Source organism: Medicago sativa, chromosome 7, assembly GCF_051527215.1.
Source record: "Medicago sativa cultivar Bolivia chromosome 7, Bolivia_mono, whole genome shotgun sequence".
Lineage (NCBI taxonomy): Eukaryota > Viridiplantae > Streptophyta > Magnoliopsida > Fabales > Fabaceae > Medicago > Medicago sativa.
In genome coordinates, this window is record NC_140755.1 from 28,405,068 (window position 1) to 28,417,272 (window position 12,205).

General features: G+C 30.4%; 2 protein-coding genes across 2 annotated transcripts; one reads left to right on the forward strand and one right to left on the reverse strand.

The window, feature by feature from the left end:
- Positions 1-2,352: 2,352 nt before the first annotated feature.
- On the reverse strand, positions 2,353-3,092 carry LOC146905353 (uncharacterized). Its single transcript, XM_085730002.1, has one exon. It carries the CDS (start codon positions 3,080-3,082, stop codon positions 2,420-2,422), a length of 663 nt encoding a protein of 220 aa, XP_085586128.1. The 5' UTR covers positions 3,083-3,092; the 3' UTR covers positions 2,353-2,419.
- Positions 3,093-9,912: 6,820 nt separating this feature from the next.
- Positions 9,913-10,764, forward strand: LOC146905354 (LOB domain-containing protein 23-like). The gene is made up of 2 exons (XM_085728685.1): positions 9,913-10,065; positions 10,444-10,764. The coding sequence occupies exons 1-2, from the start codon at positions 9,913-9,915 to the stop codon at positions 10,762-10,764; spliced, it is 474 nt and encodes a 157-aa protein (XP_085584811.1).
- Positions 10,765-12,205: the final 1,441 nt, after the last annotated feature.

A 12,205-nucleotide genomic window follows, 5' to 3' on the forward strand; every position in this document is an offset into this window, starting at 1 on the left:
GAGGAAACAAGTACTGCAAGATCTAGACCGAACATAATAGAACCATTCTTCTTGACCCTTGGAAAGGTAGACTCTGATAAAGCTTCCCGTTTGTAGAACTACCGAGAGGGAGATTGTGCTATGAGTTGCCTAAGATTCATAGATGGGAAACCCATTTAGGAACACTGACCTTCATTGCCTTTGGAAATTTATGAATGCCAAGTTAAGTCTATGTTTCAATTACCTTTGAGGGAGTAAGACCCCACATGTAAGGATCATAGTATGACCAGTAGGTGAAACTCAACATTGGAGGGATAGACCGAAATCAAATGAGGGAGTAAGACCCCGCACGTAAAGATTATCGTGCGATCAGCAAGTGCAACTTGATGAACCGACTAGGTTAGAAGGTCCCAATAGCCTCATCACTTAGATGGCCAGTCTACTTAAATAATTAAACGTGAAATAAATGTTATTTATTTCCAACAAATGAATAGGGAGGATTCGAAGAATCCTAACCGCTGCTTACTTTTCTGGAACCAAAATCAGGTAACTTGTTTTGTTGCAGACATATAAAAATTGCAATCTCTATCCTTCAACTCTTTTATTTTAATTTTGTTAAACCAAATAAGTAATGCGAATTGTTTGGAAGAAACGACAATCCCTATAGATACGATACTACACTTACACTTTATTACTTGATAAACGATTTGGTACACTTTCTTAATTCAACCATCATCGAACAAAGTGAGTTTTCCACATACTATCAGTAATAAGAGGCATTATCAAAATGAGTTGTTTTCCATGTTCATATAAAAATGAGGTTCTTATCAATGTGTGATGCTTGACTTTTTCCATGACAATAAGTAATTAGCACTATATCACCCAAAATGGTTTTTAGATTAAGAAAATATAGTACCTTGTTTATCTGACATATATGAACACCATGTATATACTTTCATTTAGTACTAACAACACAAATAATTTGTACTTAAATATAGAACAAACTATCCCTTAATCAACTTCACATATAATAATCCTTTAAGATGGGTGAAAAATAGATTCAAACGCCTTGTTTGATTTTAGTTAAAAATAGATTCAAACAAGGAATATGCATAATTTGTTACAACATATAATCAAACTGAAACAAATTAAAACTCAAATTGGACAAACATTAAGAAAAGATAAAAATTCCTTACCTTGAATCATTAATCCAGAATTGAAAATGATTAAAAATCCATACCTTTTACCGATTTAGGATTTTAGTTAAAAATATATTCAAATACGTAACAAGCATTATTTATTACAACATATAATCAAATTGAAATAAATTAAAACTCAGATTGGACAAACATTAAAGAAAGATTAAAATTCCTTACCTTGAATCATAAACTCATAATTGAAAATGCTTAAACATCCAAACTTGTTACCGATTTAGGTTATTTCTGTTACATGTAATCTTCCTTCAAATTTGCAGATCTACAAGAAAAAACCTATTAGATAAAACTAATCGAAAGTATAATAATAATTGGCATAAACGGAAGAAAACAAATTTAAATGAAATGATAAGTAAAAATTGAAAGCAGTATATGAAAAATTGAAAGTAGTATAGTAAAATTTCCGATTAAGTAAGGATTGTTGATGATTATTGTGCACAAACCTAGGACAATGAACAAAATTTTGAAAAAGAGAGAAGAAATTGAGGAAGAGGATAGTAAAACACTTTCATTCATAGAAAAATGTTGATGTAACAACTTAATACGATGACATAAGTCCTTAGGTGTATTCTTGGTATATAAATTTGCTTAAAAAGAATCTTAGTATAAGAATGTAAGACGTATGATAGTTATTAGCTAGAAATTCATTATAGTGGTGATCATAGTAAGCACAATTTGAGGGATACTACTAATCATGTATATTGTTGTTGTCATACTAAGGTTATTAACCATGTCTTCTTGATTTGTTTTTTGTTTATTAATCTTTTACATTCCCTGTTTTTCTTAGTTCAATCTTTTTGTGTGAATATTATACACATTACGGAGATTAAAATCACCATTATTTTTATTTTTACTAAATACATGAATGATTAAATAACAATGTTTTTGACCAATTAGATAATGAACTTCAATTAAAGAAGGATTATTTGGAGAATGTGACTTTAAACCTTGACATGAACAACCATTAATTAACTTTTACTTGTCTTTGGTCTTTCCGTTGATTTCTTCATTATAATTCTAAAAACCAAGATAAAATGTGGTTACACTAATCCCCAAAGGATAGAGATATTTTATTCCAGACCTAAAAACAAATATATTATTACATATATTTGATTGAAGATAATGACCTCATCTTATATGATACTATTTACACATATTATTTTGATTATGATTTATGGTACTTAATACTAAATTAAGACATTATTTATAGATTAAATATATATAAATCAAAGCTTAAGGGTCAAATCAATATTGGATGCTTCCTCCTCTTGAGTCTCTTTGTCTTCCTGATCAACTTCATCACTAACAGCACCTCCCTCTGAAACTTTACCAACTTCAATCTTTGACATAGTAACTTTTTGACTCATAATGCTTTGATCAGCCTCATTCGTTTCATCTATCTCCGGAATATGTTGCAATGCACCATACAAATTTCCTGCATAAAAGTTTGATGACCCTGCATGTTGAATCATATTGCTAAATCCATAATATTGATATCCACACCCCATATGAAATGGAGTGATGGTGTTTAGACTTATCCCTTGGATCTTTTTATTGAGACTTCTCTCTAATTTTTGAGAACTTTGATGACCACCTAATGCCTGTGGACTAGTGAACTTTCTGCTACAAAATTTGCATGAGTAAGCATTTTTAATTGCTTTCCTGTGATCAACAATGAATCCAAAAAAAAGAAATGGAGAAATTTCTTTGGATGAATCAGTTGATTCTTCTTCAGCAACATCTTTTTGGTGAGTCTTAGAATTCTGAGTTTCAACATGGGACTCTTCCAGCACAATTGCCTTTCGCTTATTCTCCTTGTTCTGATTCTCCATCATCTTCAAATTGTCTACTGATTCTTCATTCACCTTCTCCTTCCTCTTGTTGCACATGGCATCAGAGAAAGTGAAATGATGGGATTTTGAGGGATGATTTAAAATGTGAAAGTTCTTGTGAATTTAAAGACATACACTACTTAGGGTAGATATTCAGCCAAGTTTCCACGTGTAAAATATAAAGCAATCTTAAGGATAGATATCACTTTTAATTAGATTAGACAGATTTCAAATACTACTCTTTCTCTTTATTATTTTTACATGCATCTTTTTTTAATGACAATTAATAAAATAAGATTATGATATGCTTAAAATTATAATAATTAATATATTTATATTATGGTAGACACACTTAATACATATTTTTTAACATTATTTTGCACAAAACTAAATGTAGTTTTAATAAATAAGTAGATTTTAAAAATAATCTTACCTTTGGTTGGTCTATTAATTAATGCAAATGTAAAATAGTCAATAAGTTGAGTGGATAATTAATTAATAAATGTCTTAATTGCATGTTGGTCTTTATTTTAGATTTAAAATCGATCCCTTATGTTTTAAAAGTTTTAAGCTGGTCAAAAATGTTACTCAAATTAGAATAAGTTATTCATTTTCACCTGTTTACCATTTAGCAATTTGAGTTGAGAATATAAGTGTTGGAATTTGACTAATTTACAAATTTAGTTTTAAAAGATTTTTTAATTTCTTATGTTTTTTGAAATTCAGTATTATGTGGTGGAAGAGACTAGCTTATTTCGATGTGAGTATTTTTTCCGACTAACTTGAAACTTTTAAAACATAAGAGACGAACTGAAAAAATTTAAAACATAAGGGACCAACTTAAAACCTATAATAAACATAAGAGACCAAACATACAATTAAACCTAAAAATAGTTAATACTCTCGTCTTTACTTTTTAGTGTTAGACTTTTAGAAAAACTTTATCCTTTATTAGTTGTTTTCAAAGTTCAAAGTAGTATTAATATTGTTTTTATAAAATTATCCTTAAATATTTATTGTCTAGAGAAAAAAGTGAAATAAGATAATAAATGGGTAAAGGGATTACAGAAAGAAAAAAACAATTAATTTTACCAAAAGAAATTCATCCACCATTATTTATTATATAGAGAAAGAAGTGAATTGAAAGTTAATAAGCAACCACATTATTTATTATATATTCCTCTCTATTTTTTAGCAAAGAAAAATGTATTAAATAAAAAGGAAAACTACATAAGATTCTTTTGAAAGAAAAGTGTTTATAGCATATCATTAATAAGAAGAGTTTCAATACAATGGGTACTTCAAAATAGACGCTGGGACTAGTTGATAAAGTGGTCTCGCATGCTAAAGTATGTGCAACCACGTTTGCTTGTCGCCAATTGAACTCCACCTGAGAGTTTGTGAAATCTGAGAAGATATCCCTGCATGTTGTGATAACATGATCGGATTATGTAACATTTAACCATCTGGTGTGAAAAGCATCTGCTATTGTTTTGGAAATTGAAATCGACTACAAAATCGACATTATCAAACTACATATCCTACATCCATTGCATCGCATAAACTAAACCCAGTACTTCCCCACTACTACCGAACACATAGGAGAGAAACTCATGGTTTTGGCCAAAATAGAAGCACCATCATCATCACACAAGAAAATACCAATACATGTGTGGTTTATGAGTGATCCCACCATCGTCATATCGTCGTTTTTCACCATCGTTAAATCGGACCGACCATGAAATGCATTAACATCACATCATCACTCGACAATGCATATCAACAACATAGTTATATCAACATCATAATATCATCATAGTTATTTCAACATGGTCATATAATCACATTATCATATCAACATCATCGTATCAACATCGTTATATACAATACTTCAACATTTCGTCATTATATTGTTATATAATCACTTCATTATATAGTTCACATCATCATGTCAAATGATATCATCGTGTATATACGCACATCATTCTTATTCCTCATAATATTCTAAACAACTTCATTCACGTCATTCAATTCATCACAATATTAGGAACTACACTTAAATTATCAAATTATACTTCTATCATTCAAGTTTAAGGGTTTCAGACCTAATCATACACCTTGGATACCTTAACAAGTCATATAAATGAGGTTTCACAACACAGGGGGACACACACAGTCGTGCGTCCTTCAGCACACACCATGGTACAACGCCTACGAGACACACACGATCTATGTGGTCTAAGTGCACGGTCGTGTGCGACACTCATGTAGGGAAAAATCAGTTTTTCTGCAACAAGTTCCGGGTAACATCTTTCGACTCCATTATTTGATCCAACTCTCACCAAACTCGGCCCTAAACTTCATACTAATTCTATTCATTCAGTTATACATCAATTTCACCTTAACTAATTTAATTCTACTTATTTTTACCATTAAATATCATGATTCTCATTTGTTCTAAAATGTATCACTTCATTCCAATTCTAACATGGTAATTCTACTCCGAACATAGAAACAACAACAATCTCCTCTTCTCTTCAAAATCACCACAACAACATTCACCAATTCAAATGATAAAAACATCAAAGTAACAATCATGTAACAACTTCCATAATTTCACCAATTTTAACATAGTACTCAAGAACACAACAACAACACAATCCTAACATGGAATTAACAATGCAACATCTGGATTCATAAATAATCATATACTCATAATCATAACAACATACTTGACCATAATTTTAGCATCAATTCATCATCAATTTATCATAAAAGCATTAAAATAGCAAGAATCACACAAAACCCATTTTCTACCCATTTTCTCATAAAATCCCAATGTTGAATATGACTCCCCCTTACCTCTTAATTTTCAAAACTAGGCTCCTACAAGCTTGGGTCTCCCTCACCTCTTGATTCTTTGAGCTTTCCTCTTCTTTCTCTCTAGATCCTCTTTTCTTCACCTCTTGCCCCTTTTTCTCTACTTTAGCCTATTTTCTCTAATGTTTACAAATGATTTTCTAACCCTGATTTACAAAGACTACAACTTATTTATATCCACTTGTTTTGGGCTTGGTTCTTGTAACTCTTAATGGACTTGGTTTCTATTCTTTCTCCACAAATAAAACACTACAAAATTACTTCACTTAAACCTTCTAATTACTCATACGCCCATATCCTCTTAATTCATCATAATCTCTTATTTCTCATAATTCTCATTCCTTAATTGTCCAAAATGCCCTTTACTCCACAATTTCTAATAAAAATCAACTAACCCATCAAATCAACCGCATAATATAAATTATAAATAATACTAATAATTTATAAAATAAAACTAATAATAAAAATCAGGATGTTACAGGTTAGACCACCCAACACTATTGGATTCAATCAGACGCGTAAGAACTCAGATCGAGGGATGAGTCGAATACTTTAGTAACCACAAACCTTTTTTGGGTTAATATATAGAACTAGACCCTTTTGGGTTATTGAAGTTGAACAACATATGCCAAAATCTAGAACCACCCAATCTCTAAATGAGAACACAAAAACACAACAGACGAAGATTCATCAAAACAGGCAGCTCACCACTCAGTAAACGACATGCAAAACCAAAGAGAGCAGTTACGATGGAGTGACCACAACATAACCCCAACACCAACACTGAACAACCCGTGAACTAAAGGACGCCACCACCGAGAATGGATGGTGCAATACCTATATCCAACACCAAACCGCCGCCACCTTGGAATCACCAAAAGACGGCGGCGGTCTACAACCACCCAAAACCAAACAAACACAACGAAAATCTCCAGATCTGCAAAAGAAAAAAACAAAACAGACAAAAACCAAGCGAACAAAAACCTCGAACAACAACCTCTAGAGTCAACCGGCGCGACAACCTCCAGATGATCTGGAAAGGGTGGTGTGGATGGCTAAAGCCGATCGTCGCACCACCACCAACTGTTTTTTACATGTTGAAGGCGAAAACCTGGATGAAAAGGGAAAGGGGTTGATGGGTGTTTATCGGTGAAGAAGTTAGAGAGAAGTGAGAGGGTATTTTAAAGAGAGCTGTCATACCCCAATTTTTGACCTAAGACCCCACATTCATACGCCATTTGACCCTGATTAGTCTCTGACTTTTTAGAGAAAAATTCGGCATAAAGGTATCTTAAAATACCTCATGTTTGGTTCCGAGTCGGGCCCTCTTCTCTCTTTATATCTTTATATTTTTAGTTTTCTTTAGTTTTTTTATTATTTGTTATTTACTCTTTAATTTCCATCTTTTATTTAATTTTATAATTTTAATTTTTATTTCTAATTTTTATTTTATCTTTTAATTAGTCATTTTTCATATTTTTATTTTGGTCACTTTTATTTTATTGTCTAAGTCAAAAAAAAAAAAAAAGAAACTAAGTGTCAATAGGTCCAAAAATAAAATGTCCAAGGTCCAAAAAATTTCAAGTCAAGTGTCAACTTTCACATTCCTCTTTTAAAATTCACCATTAAACACCATTCAAATCACCATCAAAATCCATTAAACCATTTTTCCATTTTCATCAACCTCCTCACCTATAAATATAGCTCTCATTCCTCACAATTTCACACACCAAAAGTTATCTTGAGTTGTCAAAGAACTTTTCTCTCTTCTCCCTCATTTAGCTTGTGTTGACGAGCTATTCTTTTCTTCTCCCTCTTTTTCTGCCCCTTCGGAAAAGTCCCTTCGGAATTTTGTCCCTTTGGTAATTTTGTCCCTTCGTTTGTCCCTTCCTTTTATTTTCTTTTATTTTCTTGCATTTTATTTCTTTTTTAGCATTTTTTATTTCTATTTAGCATTTTAATTATTGTCATTTATTTTCCAGCAATTAGAATGTATTTAGGTCCAATGTAAATATAAATGAGAAAAAAGTGTGTGTGTGTGTTTTATTTCTTTACCGCTTTATATATATCAAAAAATACAAAAAAAATTAGATTAGGGATTTTGTGGTGATCCAATGTCACTACAAAAATCCACGCGCTTTTATTTTTATTGTCACATTAGTTTATTTTATGCTTTAATTAATATTCAAAAAAACAAAAAGATGCAAATAACCAAAAATCACAAAAAATATTTTCATAATAAACCTTGAAGTGATCGTTCTTTTTATTTTCTTTCTTAATCAAATATCAAATCAATTTTAATCATACTTTGAGTCTATTTTCTTTCAATATAAAAAATACAAACCAATTCTCATTTGCCACTTGGCTTTTCATTTTAAAACCTTTTCAAAAATTAATAAAAAAAACATACAACAAATCAAACGTCAATTTCAACTCCGAACTACGAGGTTTTGATCCCTCACAGGTACGTAGGCAAAGGACACTCGTCCTTCCAAATCAATAAAAAATGTAAATAAAAAAGTTTCTTTTTCTTTTATTTAATCATCACTCTAATTTGTTTTTTTTTTAAAAAGCAAGCAAGTATAAGCACAAAAAGTTAAATAAAATCAAGAGGTTCTCGTAGAGTACTACGAACATAAAGGGTGCTAATACCTTCCCTTTATGTAACCAACCCCCGAACCCTAAATCTTTAAAATGGGGTAATTTGAACTTTTTTCCCCTTTTCTTAAAAAATTAAAATGTTCAGTCGTGAATTAAAATAGTGAGTCTATGCTAATTAAATAGCCTATGATCTCCGAAAAATGACGCGACAAGAGCTATAGTGAAAAATCAACTCTAATTTAATTTCGATACTTAGCTCCCCTTCCCCTAGAAATCAGAGAGCTAACTCCAAAAAAATAAGATATTAAAATTTATAATTTATAACAAGTGGAAAATAAGGTGTCATGCCAAAACAAGTGCAAAATATGGTGTCATTATTGTATGCATTAGTTGACTTGCCTTTCTATTTCTAATTTAAAAAAATACAAAAAATATTTGCTTATTTCCTTGATCCAGGCTATGACCCTCTATTAATTTCGCACTCTTAATACACAAAACATTCCTTCTTCAAATCTAGCCGTTGGAATTTGCGATTTTCTAATATCAACCTACTTTTTTTTTTTGACAAGTATATCAACCTACTATCTTTAATATAAAAAGGGAAATGCCTTATACTACGAAAGCAAATCCACGAATAACAAGAATAACACTACCCCCGCCGTGTTTTCCACCAAATACCCAATTTTATGTTTTTTTTTTTAATATTAAAACTGCAATATTGGTAATTGAATTGTACTAAGCCGTGGTTTTCGTGGTTAAGCATTTCGTGTGATATAGCATCACTGATATAAAAAATAACTTTCCAGATGTTGTGCAAGATTACTAAGAGAAAAAATATTTTTTTCCTTTTCTTCAAAAAAAAAAGAGCTTAATTTCTTTGGTGTCAGATTTTGTATTGTGATTTGGTCTAACATTTTGTATTAAAATTTTTTGGTTAATATTAGGATAAATATATTTCTAATTTTTAATTTTTGACAGAATTTCAATTTTCGTATGGTCAATGTTAATATAAGTATTAGTAAAAAAATTCATATATGTATATGAGTAAAAAAAATGATAATATATGTAAACAGTTCAATTAAAATTAAAATTTATTAGGAGTAGTACAAAATATGGTGTCAATGTAGGTATTTATTGACATGCCTTTCTAGTTCTAATTTTTAATACAAATTTCTTGCTTATTGCCTTGATCCATGCCCTCTACAAAATTCTAATACACAACTTTCCTTCTTCAAATCTAGCCGTTGGGATTTCATAATAACAACCTAGTATCTACAATATAAATAATTCATCAGATTTTGTGAAAGTTATCAAGATAAAAATATATAGAAGAAGAAATCTTTCTTTGGTGTTAGATTTTGTAATTGGATTTTTATTCTTTATATCAAGGATTTCATTTTAACATCATGATTTATAGTAGGTGTGCTGCTTGCAAGAGTCAAAGAAGAAGGTGTCCTCCTGATTGCATTTTCTCTCCATATTTCCCTCCCAATGATCCTCAAAGATTTGCTTCTGTTCACCGAATCTATGGTGGTAGCAATGTTGGAAAAATGCTTCAGGTACTCTTACTAATATAATAAATATATCAATTCAATATTTAGTTTTTTTTTTTGAAATAATCAATATTTTTTTGAAATAATCAATATTTAGTATCTAGTATGTATTACTATGTAATATATTATTGTGGAATTTACTTGTAATTTTGTGTCAATGTAAGAATCAATATATGGTATCTAGATTTCATTAGTGTACTTTTAACTTATAAAATATCAATATCAATATTTAGTATCTAGTATGTATTAGTATGTAACATTATATAATTATAGCATGGACAGAATATAAGAGTTAGAAAAAGTATACTTTTTACTTATAGTTTTTTTTTTAATGAAAACTTGTATATTTTAAAATAATCTTATTGTGGAATTTTAATGTTGTAGCAATTGCCTCACTATGTACGACACCAAGCTGCAAATTCTATGTATTTAGAAGCACAATGTAGGATTCAAGATCCTGTTTATGGATGTGTTGGGATTATCTCTAAATTATCTCAACAAATTCAAGATACAGAAGTTGAGTTGGCTAAAATCAAAACTCAGATTGCTTATCATAAACTCCAAAATCAACAATTTGAAGGTGAATCAAACTTCAATGTCTTGTCAACAATTGATGCTGAATCAAACTTAAGCTCTTTGCCACTACATAGTAACAACATGGAGCAGATTCAATGGCCTAGTCAAACTCCTAATTGGTTCAATTAGGACTTGTTTTCCAATAGATACAAAGCAATAGCTTGATCTAAGTTTTGAATATTATTCATATTCAAAAACACAATTTGATTTGGATATTTTATTTCTTGTTTGCTATATTTGGGATTTTTCAAATAATGATTGAATTAGTTCAATTAATTGATATTTCTAGTGCTGAAAATGTGATGATTAATTTGTTGTTCATTTGTTACTTCTTAGGGTAGCTTATGTAAGATGTGTCGGCGCTGTTTATTTTAAAATGTTTTATGCTATTACATAAATCATTCGATTACTATTATAAATAAAAATTGACTTTTTAAATGGATTAAATAAATTATGTATGCGATCTATAATAACAATCATGTACATCATTTATTCATTGAACCTTAAAGTAGAGGGTGTATATATTTTATTTTCTCTTCAATAACTTCCTATAAATTACTCATAACGACAACTTTTTACAAAGAATTATACTTCTATTGGATATTAATGGATTCAAATTCTCTTAAAGTTCTCTCAAAACCAATAAATACACTAACGAAATATCAACAAGATGATGAAAATTAGATTTAACGAACACATTATATTTTTATCATCATATATAATGGGTGAATACCTTCATGGTCCCATAACTTATTCAAGAGTTTTTTTGGTGGTGGCCGGATCATCATATATAATGGGTGAATACCTTGGGTGAATACCTTCATGGTCCCATAACTTATTCAAGAGTTTTTTTGGTGGTGGCCGGGATTTGAACCCCAAACCATGCATATATTATGCATTGTCCCTACCAATTGAGCTACACTCACGAGAGCTTATTCAAGAGGTTTAAGTTTGTATTTTAATTTTTCAGTTAAAAAAAGTACGGATTTTAATTTTCTTTTGTGTCAAATCGGTCCTCCAATTATGTTAATTGAACCAAGTTGACTCTTGCTAGTTTCTATTAATATAATACTAACATCTTTAATATTTTTTAATGACACATCTTTTATAAATTTTTTAATTATAATAAAAAAAAACTATTGCAAATTAATATTCATCAAATTCAAATAATCAAACCAAGAAAAATTAAACAATCTCATAAAAAATCCGCAATAAGATGAATCTGCTGGACTTGGTGGTGTTGTAAGGATGAGGATTTAATAAATTTATAACGAGTTTAACTCTTTGAGTAAACTAATCTCATCTCTAAAAATACTTGAATTACACTTTATTCCTTCTTATGTTAAAGTATACACACCTCACCCCTCTTATGCAAAACATATTTAAAAAAAATCCACCCCTCTCCCTTAAAATAAGCTTGAATTACATCATCTCACCTCTTGTTCTAGACCGGCCAAAAGGATCTTTGCCCCATTACTTAAGCCCAATACAATCCAAAGCCCAAACTCCACGTTTGGCAACGTTACTTGCGACACACCCCCTCTCCGCGAGGCGGGTGCACGAAGCGAGC